The sequence below is a fragment of the Psittacula echo genome, assembly GCF_963264785.1.
Source record: "Psittacula echo genome assembly, chromosome: 21".
NCBI lineage: Eukaryota > Metazoa > Chordata > Aves > Psittaciformes > Psittacidae > Psittacula > Psittacula echo.
Genome location: NC_137757.1, coordinates 7,377,189 through 7,397,278, shown reverse-complemented (window position 1 = coordinate 7,397,278; position 20,090 = coordinate 7,377,189). Strand labels below are relative to the sequence as shown.

Here is a 20,090-nt window from a genome sequence, read left to right as displayed (position 1 = left end):
TGAAGCAGCTGAAGGCTGGGTGGGAGCAGCTCTGTTACCTGCAGTGTCCTGCGCTTGTTATCCTCTGTGTGTATCCACGCTCGCAGAGTCAGTTCTGTTATGAATATCTGGGCAGCCTTTGCGAACAGCACCGGAGCTTCTGCACTGATCATCTGCAATCAGAGTCCCAAAGAGTCACCACATTCCAGTTAAACACACTGGGAACAGGACTGGGCATCTAAAGTTTGCCTCCCGAGTCTGCTTCCTCCAGTCAAATATCAGCTCCATGAGGTCATGGAGACCTTGTAAGCCTTTAAAGGATGACTATAAAGAAGATGGGAACTCCCTCTGCACAAGGGGTCATATGGAAAAGACGAGGGGTGATGGGCACAAGTTTTCCCAGAGAGATGCTGACTGGACACAAGAGGAAAATTTTTCCCAGTGAGAACAACCTGGAATAATCTCCCAAGGGAAGCTGTAACTCCTCAACACTGAGTACCGTTAAGATTCACTGGACAGGGTGCTGGGCCATCTAGTCTAGGTCATGCTTTGCCTAGCTAGGTTGGACTAGATGGTCCTTGAGGTCCCTTCCAGCCTGGGATTCTAAGATTCGATGGTTCTATTGTATTTCATTATGGTCAGTAAACAGCATCAGTGCACATTCACCAAGACGGTGTCAATCAGCAGCTTCTCCTAGCAGCGCCCTGGCATGTCCATAAGGGATTTGGCAACTGAAGAGGACAGGCTGAGTGCTCCGCTGTATCATTACATTTCTGTAGTTTGAAATGAATACCAATCTGCTGTTCTGTGACTCCATAACTGCTGAAACTGCAAAGGAGGTTTGGAGGCCTGAGCAAGGACTCTGCCTCCTCTCCACATTCCTTTTCCTTAAAAAGTCTCTAGCTCAAGTTTCACTCAAATTAAGCACTTTCATTATTAGCTGGCTTGGCATTAGCGCTTACTTCTAGTACATCCTTCTGATTAAATAATGTTCCAGGCCAGAAACTTGTCCTGCCCTAAAAATCTCCTCTTCCTCGTCATCAGCAAAAATGTGGCACTCATTTGGTTCAGACACAGACCTGGGACCTCAGGCCTGGGTTTGCTCCCTTCCCAGGTGAATGAATGGCTCTCTTGCATAGGGAGACAACACACACCTCCTTCAGGATCTCGTTCAAGTGTTAAAGGTTGTCCTAACAGAAGGATGGTGTCACACTGGGAAAAACAAGAAGGCAGTGCAGTTTTCATCAGTGAATGCACGTGTTATGGTCATCAGTCACACGTCAAGGGCTCAGCTTCAATACTGGTATCACACTCCTGTCACCCACCTAAAGTACTACTTATTTTTTTCCATAAAAATTGAAACAGCAGGGCACAGGGTTAAGGGCTATCACTTCATATAGCCTTATAGAGGGAAGAACTGGGAGAACCAAGGAGGACACATGAGCAAAGACAAGCAAGCACTAGAAAAAAACAGGAAATATCCAGAATTACACAGAAATCTGATCTTTACTAGCAGAAAGCAAAACTGCCAGTCTTGCAAAGCTCCCAAACCAGTCTGCTTTCCCAGCTCAGTTTAGTTACACAAGACCAGCTACTATTGCATTCAAGGCAACTGTTAGAGTGTGCTTTAGAAATAATAATAAATAATGCTGGTAAGAAATAATGAATTGCAAGGAATTGCTACAATATCCACCAAAGGATTAGAAATAGTCCAGAAAACCCCAAGAGTCTACCTTCACATCTTCATCTAGTTTCATTATCTTCTTAATCCGAGCCAGAGGGAGTTCTTGAACCCTGAAGTCTTTCTGCAGAGAGATGCACATTTGAGAGATTCTTTACTGATACTTAACTTAAAACAAAGGTAAAATACATGATGTCAGAACAAGTCTGGATTGACCAGAACTGGCTAACATCAGATTTATACAAATAACTTATTTTCTTTGGGATAGAGCAGTTTTTCTCCTCAAGCCTGAGAATTCTCATCTGCTTTTCTGTAGTTGGTACTGATAGAATTCTATTAAATCTGTCAGACATTTGTATTTACTATTTCATCTCAAAGCTGCAGCCATTCTGCAGAACAGAATGTTTCTAATATTAGACATTTCTGCATCTATTTATATTTGAAGCAACTAATTCAATTAAGTGTCTTGGGACCTGAAACCATTGGAATTTACCAAAAGCCACAATAGAAAATGAAGGCAAACAAGAGCTATGTGGGGCCACAGGATGAAATCTTCTGGGCTTTATTTGCACTTCCCCGTTGCCCAATATCAGTTTTGGTGTTAAAAACCTTGCAGGAGTCTCCTTCACAGAAATCTCTTCTTTTCCTGTTTTTAGCTGGATTTTTCACTGTTTTCCAGCATTTGTTGCTGACTCCAAGTAGTGCAGCGCTGGGTTCAGGGATGGAGAGTGAGTGCTGCACTGAATGCTCCTGCTCTGCTCAGCTGTTAGCATGTACCCAATGGGAGCAGCTCTGGAGATACCAATGACATGTCCCTTGGAGAGATCCTCTCTGAAGAGCTCTCGGAGTGAGGGAACCTGCTGAGCTTCACAACAAGCAGTGCTCCACCTCCTCTGAAGGGACAGAGAGGAATACAATAATATAAATCCACAGTGGGTCGTACCAGGAGCCTCTTGAAGAGTGAGAAAGGCTGGGCTGAGCTGATGCACCACTGCATCAGGAATGAAGGGTCCCTTCAAACAAAGGGCTTTGAAAACACATCTTCCCTTCTTCACCAAAATGTTATAGAAAACTCCTTTCTCCAAGGAAGAAAGCACTGTGAGACATGGTAGTGAAAGAAAAGAGGGGGAAAATCTAGAACTAATCTGAGAGGTGAGGACATCCCTGCCTGGTGGAGTGCTGAGGGCTGCCTCATCCATTGCTGATCACAGAGGTTTGGAAGGATTTGGGGGCAATGAGAAGAGGGCAGCCAGGGCTGGGTCCTGTGTCTGAACACAGAACATGCTCAAGGTGGCATTTTCAACCAGTAACCGCCACACAAGCAGGGTAAGGGGCTCCAGGGCATGGAAACACATCCAGAAGAGGGGGGTCTTACACTTTTTGGTTTAGTTTTTTTCATTTTTTTAAAGCTCTTTCCTTTTTTAAAGAGCCTGGTGAGCTTTGCGCAAGCTTTATAGACAGATGAGGACAAAGTGTCTTGTTTGTGAAGCTCTTGACAGCCTTAAGCACATCAACTTCTATGACGAGCCAAGCTGCAAGCAGAGCTGCACAGGTACAGCACCATTAACATCTTCAGAGAGGAGAGGCAGTGGGAGAAATGAGAAAAGAATTAAAGCTCCTTTATCCCTTTAAGGCAGACAGGCAAACATCACATAAATCACCGTTACCCCACAAGCACAGTGGGGAAGGGAAGCATGACCAGCACTGGCCACCTCCCAGCACAACAAACTTCACACACCAATTCTTCATCTTTTCTTTTTCCCAAATTAGGTCTCTTCTAACTCCCTGCAGGGCTGGGAAGCTCCTTCCAGCCTGGTTCTGTTTCCCATTTCTCCAAGCCCAGGCTAGAGCCCTCTCTGTTGTGGTGGGCAAAGAAGAGGGAGCTCCGGTTTGTTCTTCAAAAGCAGCTCCCATGTTTTTTCCTCTGAATTGTAGCTACAAGTGGCACATGACACAAACCTAGACAGAGTGTGCCCCAAAAAGCAGGTTTCCACCAAACAGCTCTGACCTCTGCTATGGAGCACATGCAGAAGAGGCTGGAAATGGGAATTGTGAGACAGCTTTAAGTTTACTTACGTCCGCATCCATGGGATGCCAATACATTTCAGGATTTATTACACTATTACACAGGGATGTTCTGCAGTTATCCCTTTTCCTTTCCAACTCTACTGTCCCCAGTACAATATTCAATACCTTCCTAGCTTGCAATGCACTAAATAGATTCACAACAGTTAAAAATGAAGCTGCCCATACTTGATAAGCTGCAAAATAAACCTCTTTCATGTGGGGATGAAGCCAAACTACAGCTCTTGAACACAAGAATTCACTGTGCTCAAAGAGGAAAGTCATTAATTCTGGTTATGCATACAAATTTCTACATCTGTTTCTTTAATCAACTATCTATGCACAGCCTGAAAAAAGCAGCTTATCTTCAGGCTGAGGGATTGGGGTTTTCACTTTGAACAGCCCGTCTTCCACTGGAGCTCTTTTGTTTTCAGCTCCATTAGAAGCACCGGAGTGTGCTGTCAGGACCACTGTATCACAGTAAGCTATCAATCTCTCCTGAAAAGTCACTTTTATTATATGCCCTTGTTCCCAGGCACATCTCTTTTGGGGATGGAAAAAAATAGAAGCCTCTCAGTCCAATTCTTCTTCGCAGCCTATACAGGATTTTTCTAATCAGATGTCTTTAAATTAATAAAGCCTGTGATAACCATGCACTTGGCATTCAAGTGATTTTCAGATTTTCAGGCTTGTCAAAGGAGATGTTTCTAGAAGAGGGCACAAGAGTTCTACGCAATAGTCTAAACCTCAAAATTCATTCACAAAATTGTAACTGTCATTAGCCAAGTGTTTGAATTTCTGAAGGGGAAAGGACTAAGTGGCATTTTGGACAGTAACATCTCCCAGGGTGTGCTGATGTGGCCTGTCCTTCAGTACAGACAATGCTGATCCCTCATTTACATCACAGAGTATGAATGGTACTTAAACAGCCCATGGAGTATAACCCCAGGTGTATTCTCAAACCCTCCAGCCTCTGGAAGCTAGAACAGCACATAGCAGCTACACACCACGTAGCTGTTTTAAGATCAGCTCCCTTTCCTTTGCAACCAGCAGATAACTCCTCTGCAATTCTCCAGGCAGCAGCCATGGTCCTCAGGCAGCCTGTTAAAAGAGCCTTCGGAATCAACTCTGTTGTCTGGCTCAGTCCAGAACGAGCTGAAGGTACAATCGTTGCACCTCATTTTGCTATGAGCCAGCCCTGTGGTGTACACAGCAATTCTACTGGATCCCATGAGCAGCAGGGATTTTCAAGCTGATTTGTCTTGCTCCCAGGCATTAGCAGGCACTTTTCAGCATCAGTTCTCCAGGAGGAAGGCAGTGGACGAGGACACTCACCACGGTCAGGTTGCGTATTTCCTCCATGACGCGCGGCCAGAAGGACTGGAGGCTTTGCTGGGCATCGCTGTTCCCGGCTGTGCCAAAGCCACCGTCTGCAGACATCCTGGGAGCTGGGAGATAGAACAACACATGTTAGCGGGGGGGGGGGGCAAAGGCTCCCTAAGATCCCCCCAAGCCCTAGGAACACAGGAAGGGGATGCATGCTACATCATGCTACAGCAACAATGCAGACACTCACAGACTCCAGAGCTGGTTTTAAAGTTTTATTTACTTTTCCACAGGTTGAAAAAGAACATTAAATATATATATAATTGAAACAAAAAAACAGTCTCTTTATTCCCCTCTTGGAGCTCTGCGTTTCCACAAGGAGCTACAGAACGTAACTGATGCCCAGTCAGAGCTCCCACTCCAGTACACACCTATTGCAAAATCATTTTCCTCTTGCTTGTGCAGGATGTGGCAGTAAATCTCCCTCAAGCTGAAACCAGAATGTCAATATCAGCCTGATATTATAGTTAAGAAGTTAAACGAAACAGTTGATTCTGTGCCTATTTGAAAGGTGTCAGGTTTTGTGGCTTTATGCTAAATTTACAATACCTCTTCTCCTCGGGCACAATCAACAGGAGGAATTAAGAGTCTGTATAATGCAGAGTGTCAAAAGCACAAAGTGAGATTTAAAATTCAAATTTTAATTGAAACAACTGTAAAAGCCCCACAGCTGTCATTCAGTGCTCTGCAAGTGCAGGCTGTTCAGCAAGCCTGGCTGTTATTAAATACACACTGGACGTTGCCTGTGCATGAAGATGTGTATCTTTGCAAATGCTGTTATTCACAGTGTCCATCAGTGTCAGCAGGAGAAAACAGAGGGACAACAACAGAGGTTCAGGCTTCCTCCGTGCCCGTGCTGAGCTGGAGGGGGTGTAGTGTTCAGAACACACAGCATGGATCAACCCAGTCCCTTGGTGACTGAGGTGGCACCAGCCCCTGTGGCGCTGCCCAGGCACAAGGCATGCTCCAGCTGACACAATTCTTCCTTCCCCCATAACCTCCCTGACCAAGTTGTGCCTCTCTGACAAGGAACTCTAAGGACAGCTCTAGTTAATATTAAAATGAAGTCAGATGCACAACTTTGGCATCCCTTGGAACACCAAGAGCAGTCTTGCTGGCCTCCTCCGTGTGACAGGAGCGCGTGGCTCTGGCAGGATTCCCAACAGGGAATGCAGCTTGGAAGGACAGAGCAAACATGCCAGAGGCATGCACGGGACCTGCTGAGACACAACCCGGCAGGACCGGACTTGGTGCTTCCCATGCACTGGAAGCATCCTGGTGAATGCCAGGAGAGTCACCACGCATTGCTCAAGTGAGGCTCTGTTGTTAGACGCTCTCAGGGTCACCCAGAGCAGCTTTGAAGCTGCCACGAATGACAAGCACACACCATGTACAGTGGCTGTGTCTCTCTAACAGCAAGAGAAAGGTGCTACACCTTCCATAGGGAAAGATCTTCATATATGCAGATATTTCTGTGTCGCCATGTAATGGAAAAGGACTCAACAGCAGGTTTAGCTCCAACACAGACAGGCACAATTCCCGTTTGCTTTGGATTCACTGTGTCAAGGTTGATTTCAGTCCTTCCTCAAGCCAAAGGGAAGCAGGGGTAACTCTTACAACACACCAGAACACTGATGATACTACTGGCAGTTGATTGCTGCCTCCCAAAATCTACTATTCCAAAGTAATGATGATCCATAAAACCCCACTATCAGCTCAAAGAGGTAACTGTCAGACAATGAGCTGGTTCCCTCCTGCAGCCCACAGCTCCCCAGGCTGCCTGTGAACAGTTGCGTTTCTCTTTCATCAACCTGAGGAGAGGACATGGGAAGTGTGGGAAGAGCCAAAGGGGATTCTGACAGGGGATGACAAGGAGGAGGTCAGAAGTGCGTATCTGCAGTCTCAAAGCAAGACAGGAGGAACTCCAAGTAAGGAACCTATGGAAATAAGTGACTGACAACTTGCTTGATGACTCTTCCAACAACGATTTGCATTATAATACTATCCGCCTACAAACTCAAGTATTTCAAGTATTTATAAGAAAATACAAAGAGATATATGTTCCAATGAGAGTGTTAAAGTGGCATTTGATGCTTCCCTGCTTCCCCCTCTTCATCTGCATTGTCAGATGTAGATGAGAAATAGTTTAGCACCTAAACAAAAGCTAATCCTTGAAACCTGCTCAGTACTGGCAGTGTTTCAACACTAGACGGGGTCTTGTCTGAAGGGTGAATTGCATCTCCAGCTGCAGAAAAGCCACAGCACTTCTCAAGGCTTTAGTTAAAACTACAAATTACTTAATTCAACCCACTTAAACGCTGGACTGGAATATAATGCTCCACAGAACCCTACAAAATAACAGGTTGAAAAAGGAGGGAAAAGCTAATGGAGCGAAGAGGAAGAAAATTCCACCACCACCACTGCTTTACTCCCTACCGCAGGCAAAAGCAAACTTCTTGCATTAAATATATCATAAATCCCAGACTGGTTTGGGTGGGAAAGGACTTTAAAGCTCATCCAGCTCCAACCCCTGCCATGGGCAGGGACACCTTCCACTAGAGCAGCTTGCTCCAAGCCCCTGTGTCCAACCTGGCCTTGAACACTGCCAGGGATGGGGCAGCCACAGCTTCTCTGGGCACCCTGTGCCAGCGCCTCAGCACCCTCACAGGGAAGAGCTTCTGCCTAAGAGCTCATCTCAGCCTCCCCTCTCTCATACGCCTCCGTGGTACTCATCCAGACTTCAGGAAGAGCTACAAATGGTTTCCTCCAGCCATCTCGAGTTTTAAAAGCCCTGTCAATGAATACAGAAACCTTCCTATCTTCAATGTAAGCACACAACTAGTTCAGAGGCACCCCAAGGGACAACTGCTGCTTTAAGTGACTGTTTAGGATAATTGTTAGGAATTGAGTTAGAGTAGAAACACAAGTCAGCAACAGGCTGATTGTCTGAATAACTTAAAGAATGAAATCACTATAAACTCCAAAAAAAAAGCCTAAGCAGGTTGAAACTGCTCAGAACATACTGGAGTATTTTCTTTCCATTAAAATAAGATACACAAGTGCCCTTGAAGGTGCTTGCAAGCATTAGGGAAGGACTGTAAGAAAAAGAGAAGCCAAACCGTCATGCAAAACTACAGAGCTGGCTCTGGGAGACAAACTAATGTCTACTGAATCCATTCCTGAGCACTTAGGTAAGTTCCTTTACAAGGGGAAGCTGTGTTCTCGTCTTTTAAGAATGCCTCGTATCAGGATTAGTGCCAACAAATACCAAAGCACCCAACAGAAGATAAGCCCACCAAAGCTAAAGAGAGGCAGCTCCTCTGCTTTCACACTATCGGTGTCTAAACCTGTTTGTCTTTTTTGATATGCAGTTTGCTGGCAAATTTTAGAACTTCCTTATACTTTATCCCTCCTCCTCTGAACATTTTCTTGCCAGCCCCACACAGAAGGGGAGAGGTGCTCCGAGGATCCCTGTGCTGTGCAGTGGATTACAGAGCAGATCAGCAAAGCACAGCCAAGAACCACCACATCAACACTCTGCAATTAGAGCCTTGCTGCTCACCAGAGCACAACACCTTTTATCAACATTAAACTCTCAAAATCCCGGGGCAGCTGACAACCGCTGAAATGCTTCAGTGCATCGGAGCACAAAGCATGAGGACACCTCTGGTGTCTGTGGTTTATGTGTTTGTGGTTTTTTCTTTCCTTTTTTTTTTTATTTGGATTTTGAAAAGATGCTGGTTTGTGCTCTTAAATACTGTGGGAAGGGGGAAGCAGTCCAATGAAGCTGTCTCACCCTGGATGCCTACAATCTGCACGCTTGAGCAAGAACCTGCTATTGAATACACAAGGTACAGTATAATCACAAATAAAACCTTGCAATTCCACCTGGAGGAGGTACCCAGGGCTATTTCTCTGCCAAACCCATGGCCTGCAGGAGCCCATCAGCACCCACCATGGGACATTGCCAAGCATCGTGGGTGCCGCTTGCCAAAGGAGCTTGGGAACCAGAGGACAACGCTCCCGACAAGCCAGGGTCATGTCGCAGCTTCTGACATGCCTACTTTTAAGTTATTCCCAAGCTGGCCTTGACTAAGAAGTCAACCAAACAGAACCAGCTGGGTGGAGAGCGGATCCAAATGAACTTTATCCAAATATCCAAAGGGATATGCAAAGGGTGAGTGCCAGGGGCAAGCACTGAAGGGCCTCAATGCTCCCGATGAAGAAGGCAGTAACTCAGTAACATCACCAAGTACCGCAGGCTCTGGTAACATCTGAACTGTCAGCTTCTTTGCATACTGAACAGTCGCATTCCCATGACTTACGCTATGGGAAAAAACCCGTTTTACACCACGCTGTATTACATGGCAGAAGCAGCATATTCCATTCAAGTGTCTTAAAAAAGACAGCTAAAACTGAAGGTGGAGGCTAAAAAGAAAGAAGCTCAGGCAAACATTCTGCCTCAACATCCTTAGATTTTAGCTACAAATCAGGGTAACACATAAATATTTGTGAAAACTGACACTGCAAAACCAAATCCCCTGCCAGAGGGGAGACTGAGATGAGCTCTTAGGCAGAAGCTCTTCCCTGTGAGGGTGCTGAGGCGCTGGCACAGGGTGCCCAGAGAAGCTGTGGCTGCCCCATCCCTGGCAGTGTTCAAGGCCAGGTTGGACACAGGGGCTTGGAGCAAACTGCTCTAGTGGAAGGTGTCCCTGCCCATGGCAGGGGTTGGGACTGGATGAGCTTTAAGGTCCCTTCCAACACAAAACAATCTGGGACTCTATGATTCTACCACCATACAGATTCACCACTATATAGACAATGTTTAGAAGGCTCCCACCCCACAAAAACCCCACATACAACTCTTCTTAAATACTCTTGGCTTTGCACCATCCACTATTGCTCAGAACTCACTAGTTCATTATTAGGAAGTAGTGCTACAGGAGACAACAAGCAATGGAGTTCCTCTTTGGTTTAATATACCACCTTCACCAGCCAAGAATAAACCCCGAAGCCACAGCACCCAAAAAACCCCAGGAAGCTGAAGAATTAAACATAGATCCATAGAGCTGAAAAGTGACTATTGTGAATAAACCCGAATTCTGTGACGCTTCAGTCTGATGTGCTCTCCAAACTGCAGTGTTCCAGAGTGGGAGCCTGTCCCTTGATTTACAAGGGAAATGTGCAGAGCCACACTTGCATGTCTAAAGAATTAGCTCTGTGTAGCAGTGAGCACCAGACACCCAATCCTGCCAGGATCAGAAAGAACAATCTAGCAACCAAGAACTAGTTTCACAAGAATAATAATTATGGGTCTATATGAATTTAGCAACACATTTCTGTAAATGCAAGTGAGGAGTCCCCAGTGCAGGAGAAAAAGCCAATGCTTTCCTGAGATACTGCTCTCATTACCTCAGTTACAGAAATTAGCTATCTGGTATCTGACACCTGACTTGATACCAGAATATCACATACAGAATATACACAGAGTTGGAAGTGGACTACAACAGAACTCTTTGTTCTCAGCAGCAATCACTGTGGCTGAACCAAACTGAAAGGCTGTCTCTGCAGTGCAGGTCAACACCACTTGTTTTGTATGTATTATGCTGTCTTAATTCTAAAACAAACCTTTGCGTTTGGACCTTTAATGGTCTAAAATTGCTTCCACAGAGGTATCACACCTCGACTCAGGGTACAGCAGCTCTGCTTCAAGACCTACTCAAGTCAACATAGATAATTTCAGGCGAGTTCCTTTCATGAGACAAGGTCAAATTCATTCCTGATACAGTTCCAATCGACACGTTCAGTAGGCAGAGGCCCAGCAGCAGCAGTGCAGAGCACGGCTGCAATACAACGGTGGCAGAACCCCAGCCAAGAGCTACTTTTTCTTGCTCTGGTAGTGGCAGTGACAGTGTAAAAGTGATTCTGAATTGCCTGAGCTGTGGTCAGAAACTCGCTGTGAGAACTCACCTGACTTCTGACACAGTAATGACAGCAAGGTCTAAGCTGGGCACACCACCAGTGTCACCCCCTGTGGAAGGCTTCTAGCCAGGGAACATGCGCTGCAGTTACAGCCCCATCAAAACTGCACGTTTCTGACCTGATGAAGAATTGGCACTGGTGGCAGTAGCTGAACCAACCAAGCTGGAAATCCTGCTATAGAGGTCTAAGAATTAAACGAACAGCAGCACTACGGCAGATGGAAGAGCCACTGAGAAGCTCTGTGACTGGCCCTGCTAAAGCAGAAGGAAAGACAAACTGCAGCACGCAGGGATCTGCATTACAACATATGAGACTTTGGCTCTCAATGTCTTGAATGATTCTGTGAGAAATAACAGCAAACACATCCCAGGAATGGGGCTTGGAGAGTCCCTGGCTGGGGTACACCGTACAAAGGTGCCAAACGCCTTCCAAAAGGAGGAGCTGCTTCCACGTGCACAGCCTGTCGAGACCCAGGCACAAAACTTGCATTATTATTCCTACATCATTGCCTGTACATAAACAGCTAAACCATAGCCCCAAAGCAGGTATCTTAGACTGAACACTAGATTCAGCTATGCAAAAGATAGAGGGAGTCTCTTTCATTTCTATAAATACAGCTGTAAAATCTAACGCAGCTTTCAGGTGGTGGACAAAGGTGCTGAGCACAAACCCAGGCAAATCTGCAGTTCTGCTTCCGATGACAACACAACCTTTCAACTTGTGAACAGCCATTTGCAGAGGCTGTCAGTAAAGCAGCACAATCCAGAACATGAGCTTCCTTCCAGTGGGTTATTCTAAGGAACTTTTGCAATTCCTTGTGTTTATTTTTATCTGTTCCCTCTTGCAGTACCACATACACACAATCCTCTCAGCACATAGGTGGCACCAGAAAGGGCTGATTTCAGCTGACAGGAGAATCACTGACAGGAGAACCTACACTGCTGGATAAGGGATGCTTTGCAGGTCTCTCTGAACACAAGCAGGTAGTTAAATGCTGCACCAAGTTACCTACAGAGGGTACCAAGTACTCACTGCTAAGGGGTTTTATGAGCAGGTTGCAAAAGGGTGTTTGGGTCAAGCTGATCTTGCCTTAAGGCAGAAAAAAAAAAAACCCAGACGTCTTCAGGTGCCTTCCAGCCCTTTTTCCTATGAATATTTAGCAGCAGATTATTCCACCTTCAAAGTTTGAACATTAGCCCCCTAATACCTGTAACGCATTACGGCTGTTTTCATTCACACGAGGTAAAGCGTTTGATTTAAGCCCAAATCAGTTACAAATCCCGGGATCTTCCAACACCTCCAATAACCCGTTAAACCAGCGACGTTGGGTTTCAGCAGCCAAATCTGCTTTGCACCACTCCCATGGCTCAGCTCCTGCTAAGAGCACTGCAGTCTGTGTTGTGCTGGATCACACGACTCCTACTCTCCCCTTCTCCACCCTGGCACCTACAGCAGGAATTCTGCTCCTCCCTTCTCCCATCCCCAGGCACTGGGTTTCATCAGGCTGGGTATGAGCTGCCTCTCCACTACCCACTCAACAACAGGATCACAGAATCCCAGCCTGGTTTGTGTTGGAAGTGACCTTAAAGCTCATCCAGCTCCAACCACAAGCAGGTACACCTTCCACTAGAGCAGCTTGCTCCAAGCCCTGTTCAACCTGGCCTTTAACACCGCCAGGGATAGGGCAGCCACAGCTTCTCTGGGCACCCTGTGCCACGGTCTCACCAACAGATACCACCAGAGCTAAAAATTGTCACTAGATTTGGAAATACCTGAAACACCTTCTGAATTCCATTTGTAACTGAAATTTCATTTGTATTTCAGGCAGCAGCAGTTCTATCATGCAACATACACATTTCCTGCTCGGGAGTGCAAGCACAAGCAAAATGCCTGCTCAGACAGCAGGGATTACACACACTCAGCCCGGAGATTTTATCTTTCTAGCTGAGACTCTGAATTTAAAAATAGTTCTGCATTAAATTAGGAGTTTCTTGATACAAAGTCTTCTGAGCACCCTCCCGCTTCCTCCTGCTCCTGACAGCCATGGAAGTGGCTGGAAAAGCTCAGCTGGGTGCTCGCTGTAACCTCCTGTCACACAGGGACATGGGTGGCATCTGGAGCAGACGCTCATCATCTGTCCCTGCGCTGACACCCAGCTGCTGCAGCACCGTTAGGCCAAAGGCACTAAAACACTCGGTTTAGTGAAGTTGAAACCTCACGTGTTTCTTGGCTCTTCAGCTGCATTTTCAAGGCTCAGCCACCACCGTGCTGCTGGAGAGGGGAGAGAGGAAGGCAGAAAGAATGACTCAGACCACAGCAGGACAGAGCAGGTACAACCCAGAGAACTCTGAGTGACAAACAGGAGTTATTCACAAGAACTTGTGATGGTCTGAAAGCAGTGAAAGGCTGAACCAGCCTCTAATATCTGCAAACCTCATTATTCTGGGTAGAAAAGTCAGAAAGACCTACCGCTTTCAGGGGGCTGCAGGGTTATTGCTCTATAGGGATTATCAGGGATACTGTTCTGTAGGGTTTATTCTAACATTCAAGGTTCCTATTGCTTTCCTTACTCACTGTTATCAGTTAAGCAATGCGAAAGTGAAAAATAATTCTTTCATCCAATCATAAGCTTTTCACCTCCTGAGCTCAGCAGATCCCACTTAAATGGAGCTCAAGTGCACTGCCCTAAGGCTGATGGGGTGGCTCATTAGGCCCTTCTTGCCTAAGTAGGTATTTTTATTTGCTGTATTACAAACCTGCAAATCTCTAACCCTCTGCATCACCTTCACAGAGGAAAAAAGACACCTCAAAGTGACCCATGTGGATTTATCAGGAAGCAACCAAATAGCAAAGCAACTTACGAAGTATGAGGTCTCAGCAGGGAGAAAACCTGATGTTTTTGAGCACAAACCAAACAAAAACTTCCTGTAGCTCCTGGGCAGCTTTGTCAGGTATCCTGGAGCTGGCTGTCAGTGCCTCTGTAACAGTCACACAGTTTCTGACCCTCTGGAACAGGAGGTAAAGTGCCTGCTTTATCAAAAGTTACTCATGAAAGTGTTTAAGTAAGCAGCCATGCAAACGTAACTCACTTGCAAAACGGGCAGATCAGTAAGCCCTGAAATTAAGAAACCACTTCATGTGCCAGCGCTATTAAGATACAGATGTCACCCTGCATTATAGAAATGTAAGATCCCAGCCTGATTAAAGCCAACAAAATCACTCCAAACCCAAAGACACGGCTTGAGAGGTGACCTCCTGCAGGCAGCCAGCACCGTCCGAGCGAGGTACACACACATCATCCTCCTCCTCTTCCTGCTCCAGGCCATCGAGGTGCTCAACCCAGGGACAGCAGCTTCCCACATAAGCTTGTCCTTCACACCTCTGCTGCCTGCACTGCCAATTAAGTCAGTGCAAACCAAGCAGGGAGAAGTCCCTTCACCAAGAAGATGCTCCCGTTTTTTGCGCCTGCGCTTCCAGCCAGCACCACTGGAGCCCAGGGACAGAGGGGACACAGAACTGACTGCTCCAAGAGGCAGAAAATGGGATCCAAGGACCTTGCCCTATGGAACTGCAAGAAAAAGTCAGGAACCGGTATCATTTGTTACTAAATCCCTTTCTGGTGCTACCAGAGGCTGTAGGCTTTACCTGCTGCTCTTGACCTAGAAAGATCAAGCAGCACCCATCTGTACACGCTACAACCTCTTGCAAGCTTAAGCAATGAAATACGATAAACACTGGGTGTAATGAGGCTTCTGGAGGATTTCTTTTTTCATCTCATGCTAGCTACAGATTCCCTCACATTCTGCCACCCCTTCAAATCATGTAGCAGCCAAATATAGCCTCATTTCAAGGCAAAAATCAAAAGATACCTCGTTTTTGCTTAAAGATGCTACCATTGACCTTCAAACAGCCAGTAAATCCCCCATCCTGGCCAAGAGCCTGCTGCAGGAGCGGCTGCTCTTCCACAGACATACCAGAGCTGTCACCATTATTAATAGATGACTTATGGTGACACCTCTCATTTTGCCCCTTCTCAGCCTGAAATGTGTCCGACACCACCAGGAGCTGGATAAGCTTTGCCTGGGCCAAGGTGATGCCGTTCCCCAATCTTAAATTAAACCACCCACAATAATACTTAAAGACTGTGGCAATTCAAAGACCTTTCAGGGTGAGGTTCAACCCCAAGATGCAGCCCTTTGTTAGGAGCTGACAGCAGCGTGAGACGAGGTTAACTTGCACCTTTTCTAGCACCCACAAAAACAAGCTGCACAATGGAATCACCTCTCATTTGCTACACTTTTAAGGTCAATCAGGGAAAGAATAAATAGGGTGAGAGCAGGACTGAGAACACTGGAGCACACCACCAGCTCACCCTGACGAGGCAAGGACAGCACCAGCACTGCTCAGCATCTCAGTGGGAGCAGAGGGGAAGGAACGTCTACAATGTGATTTGGCTCCTCACTGAAAACTAACTTCAACCCTAATCTACAGCCTACCCCGTGCTCCTGCTGCCGCCGGCAGCAGCTTTTTGCCAGTCGGATTCTCCCTCTTTTTCTCTCCCCTTCAGTCCAAAGTGCCATAAACAAACTTTGTCCTTCGCTCTCCAAACTCGGAGCAGTGGGATTTCAAGGTCACTCGTCCTACGAGGGAAGGCCCAGCCCGGGCTCTGACGGTGACACCGGGCAGCAGGAGCCTGGCCCCACCAGAGTTCGGATGCCACCGGCAGAGCCGACAAAGCCCTTTAGGCTGGAAAACTTGGAAGCTAAGGCACGCTCCGACCCGGTTCCTGCCTGTCACCGCCGGGCTGCGGGGCTCCCGTGACCTTCAGCGCTTTTTTGCAATCAGAAACGAAAACAAAGGGCTGCTTATGCTTGCCGGAGGGTTGGTGGGGGGTTTAGGGGTGATGAGGGGCCCGCTGCCTCCCAGGAGCCGCGCTTCTGACCGGTGCCCGCGGGGGGCTCCCAGGCAGCCAGGCCAAGGGCAGCCGGGGAGACTGACCCACCTCCTCCCCTGGCTCGGCCGCGGCCCCGGGAGGGGAAAGGCACTGCCATTTTGTGTTCCCCCCCTCCGGTTACCGGCCCCAGGGCGGCGCTCCCCCCACACCGTGCCCCCGGCCATACCCACGACCCCGGGCAGCGCCGGGGGCTCAGCACGGGGCTCCGACCGCCGCCATGAGCCGGAGCCTCCCACCGCCCCCCCCGGAGCTCCCGGGCTGCCATCTCCCGCCGAATCCTCCTCCTCCCGCCGCCCAAGGCCGGGGCACCGCGGGGCCGGCCAGACAGACGCCGCCACCAGGGCCTGCTCGCTCATCACCGGGCAGGGCCACAGCCGCCCCCCGCCCCAGCAGCGCGGCTCCGGCCACTGCGGTTCAACTCACCGGGCCGCGGCCGCTGCTGGCCCTGCCTGCCGGTCGGTGAGGCGGGATCGGCGGTCCCCAAACCCTACCGCCATGGCTTTGTCTTTGAGCTGACCCCTGCCTGCCAGGACTCCGCGTCCCCACCGGACCGGACCGCCGGCCCCTTTAACAGCCGCCTCTCAGCCTACCCTGCTGCGCCCGCCCTGCCCTCTCCCATTGGCTACTCGCCGCAGGAGGAGGGCGCGGCCCCGCACGCTTATTGGCTGCCGCCCGCGGCGCAACCTCGCCGTCCACTTCCTGTTTTAAAGTTACCTTGAGAGGCGGCGCAGGGGTCAGAGCGGCGCCCGGCCGCGCGCGCTCCCCGCCCCGGACGCCTCCTATTGGCTACGAGACTCCCATTCAAACACATGGAGGGCTGGTGGAGGCGGCTGCTGATTGGCTGGCGAGCCTGTCACTCCGGCAGCACGTGCGCTCCTGCCTCCTCCTCCCGCCGCCGCCGCCACCGGCGGGTCACGGGGCAGCGCGCGAGGCGCACGTGCACGGAGCGGACGGCACCAGAGCAACCGGGGCCGCGCCGGTGCATCGGACCCGACCGCGCTACCGCCGCTCCCCGCCGAGGGCTCCCAGTGCCGTCAGAGCCTCGGGGAGGGGAAGAACCGATCCGCAGCGAACGTCCGGTGGCAAGTCCCGAACCGGCACGAATGCGGCCCCTCACGGCCTCAAAAACAAGCTGGGGGTCGGGAATATCCCCTCAAATCGGGGTCCGCGGGTCGGGGGAGCGCCCGGTGCCGGGAACGGCGAGCTGCCGGTGGCATTTGAGCCCAGGAAGTTACCGGCGCTCCGAAATACCGCTTGGGAATAACGCGGAATAAAGCGCAAAAGAGGGAAAAATAGCGCGGGGCTGAGCCAGCGCTTCCCTGCTCCTGCGGGTTACCGGGATCTGGGGCCGGGAGCGAGGAGGGATTAAGTAACAAACCACCAGCAAGACCTACTTTTATACGTAAATGGTTAAAATGTGTCTTAAAACTAATAATAATCATCACACTTGGTAACGTCTGTGCTCTTCCCAGTAATGACTAGTGGAAAAGTGGAACCCCGGGCCCCAAATGAATTTTGGGAGCCCTGTGGTAAAGGATTCATTGCAACCGCTGCAGCTCTGGAATCCCACAGGGCATTGAGTGTCCCGGGGTCGTTGAGCTAACTTGGGAATTGCCAAAATCCCACTTGTAAGGTTTCACTGCAGAGCCAAAGGGAAGGGAATGCTCTAACCCCGGAACTGTCACTGGGAGCTGCGGCACTTCCAGATAAGCCCCACGGGCTGTTAGGGTGTGTGGGGAGAACGAAGCCACAGATTAATACCCAGTACAGAATAACGCAAAGAGCGGCCGGGCCGGGAAAGGGGCTGGCTCAAGGCTGACCCCCAGCCAGCAGGATTACACCCAACTCCCAGCCCTCACTCAGAGCAAACAGCTCTGGGTGCTGCTCGGTGCCCACAAGCACCTCCAAACACCAGCATCTCAGATGAGCCCTTTTAAAAGCAACACGAACCTCAAGGCAGTTCAACAGAGCATGACATCAGGTTGTCACCACCACAATCAGAACCTAAGGGACAGCTAGCTGTGCCCAGAGCACGGTGCAAGTGAGGACAAACAGACCCAGCAGGAGTAGCCCAGTCCAAACTCATAACCTAATTTGCCAAGGGCAACAGCAGCAAAAGGTGTTTGATGAGCCAGGAGTCTGTTTTCTGGATGTAGAACTAGAAGAGAAGGTACCCACGTGCTTGCTCCATATCGCCTGTACTCAGACGGCTAGTGAGACAGACAAGAAGCATTTATTCCTAAGGACATGGAGCAAACTTCATGCAACCGAAGTGTTTCAAAAGGAAACATGAAGAGCCACACTGCACAAGTAGCCAGTGGTAACTGTTTTCTGTGAGCAGCCCAAAGCCTGCCAGAGCTCCAGGTTCTGGAGCCAGCCCTGGCACACAGGGCAGCTGACATGAGGATAAACTGGTGCTGCCATCCCAGAGCTGTCCTGTGCCCCAACCCCCAAACACCTGCACAGGTAATCCCAGAATGGTTTGGGTTGGAAGGGACCTCAAAGCTCATCCAGTCCCAACCCCTGCCATGGGCAGGGACACCTTCCACCAGAGCAGCTTGCTCCAAGCCTCGTCCAACCTGGCCTTGAACACTGCCAGGGATGGGGCAGCCACAGCTTCTCTGGGCACCCTGTGCCAGCGCCTCAGCACCCTCACAGGGAAGAGCTTCTGCCTAAGAGCTCCTCTCAATCTCCCCTCGGGCAGGTTAAAGCCATTCCCCTTGGCCTGTCCCTACAGGCCCTTGTCCAAAGCCCCTCTCCAGGTTTCCTGCAGCCCCTTTAGGCACTGGAGCTGCTCTCAGGTCTCTCCTTAAGGAGCCTTCTCTTCTCCAGGCTGCCCCAGCCCAGCTCTCTCAGCCTGGCTCCAGAGCAAAGGGGCTCCAGAGGATGAACAGACCTGACCGAAACCTCATTCTTGCCCTACTCCTATTGCTTTTAGCTCACAGCACTTCACCAGTCCTGGGACATTTATGTCATTTTCTCAGCTCAGGGAAAAGCAGAATTTAGAGACCATGTTTATGTGCATGTATTTTCACAGCTCTCTGTGCCACCGGGCTTCAAGCACAGATTAAATAATCTCTCAGGTATCTACCGGAGACCCACAGCTCACCTGCAGCTGAACGGTAACATGCGCCCTCACCGGCCTATGAAACCGAGCTTTCCCGTTCTGACCCCTGTGCGCCTCCAGCAGCTCAGACCTGCTGATTCTGCAAGCCCCGGTCACAGTCGGGCCTCACTCCCCACGACCACCCCCCCCATGCTCCCTCCGGTCTGCGCGGAGAAACGGCTCGGTTTCCGGTCCTCTCCCCGGTCCGCTCCTCGGTATCCAATCAGCGCGCAGCTTCCTTCACCCGCCTCCCACAGCGCGGGCCAATCAGCGGGCGCGGTGCTGCTGTGCCAATCTGCGCGGAGCCGTTGGCGAGGATGGTGGAGAGGAGGGAGAGAATCTCCTGAGGCCGCCCCCGCCCCGCGCCCCCTCACGGGCCGCCGCTCCCCCCACTCCCCGCGCACTCACCGGCGCTGCCGGTGCCGCGGCCTCCGCCTTGTCCGCTCGGCGCCCGCGCTGCCCCCGGCCCGGCTGGCAGGAGGAGGGAGGAGGGGGGGGAGGGGGTCACGTCCGGAGCAGTGCGAGCACCCAGCGGCCGCTAAACAAGATGGCGGCGGACCCGTGAGGCGGGGGGGGCGGAGGCTCCGCCCCTTTCCCCTGCGCGGCAGCAATGCGCAGGCGCATGACCCGCGGCTGATGTCGCGAGACTTACGGCGGGGGGGCAACCGTCAGGTGCGTGGTGGCCTCGGGCGGACCCTGAGGCGGAGCCGCCGTTGTGGCCCGGGATGCGGCCTTTAGCGGAGCAGAGTCGGTCTAGCCGGACTGGGCTTCGCCTGAGTCACCCGCTGGGGCTCGGAGGGGAGCTGGGCTGTGCCTCGGTGTCTCCGAATCCCCGCCTCTCCAGCCCCGTGCCCCTTGGTCTGGCGGGTGGAGCTCGGCCTCCCTCAGCCTAGCCCCGCGGGGGAGCTGCTCCTCCGTGAGCCGGGTCTCGGCTCTCC

The 20,090-nt window shown here is 50.1% G+C and overlaps 1 protein-coding gene across 7 annotated transcripts in view; it reads right to left on the bottom strand.

Moving 5' to 3' along the window:
• NFYC (nuclear transcription factor Y subunit gamma) overlaps positions 1 to 19,700 on the bottom strand; it is a 31,881-nt gene extending 12,181 nt beyond the window's left edge. For 3 of the 7 annotated variants that reach the window (XR_013958271.1, XM_080632388.1, XM_080632392.1), the window contains exons 1-4: positions 19,561 to 19,700; positions 5,060 to 5,172; positions 1,713 to 1,784; positions 39 to 152 (exon numbers count right to left, since the gene is read on the bottom strand). Coding sequence is in view for 6 of the 7 variants with exons in the window: in XM_080632388.1 (XP_080488514.1) it covers positions 39 to 152; positions 1,713 to 1,784; positions 5,060 to 5,164 (291 nt within the window). In the remaining variant the exon portion in view is untranslated. The other 4 variants (XM_080632389.1, XM_080632390.1, XM_080632391.1 and 1 more) reach the window with 4 other exon arrangements.
• Positions 19,701 to 20,090: the final 390 nt, after the last annotated feature.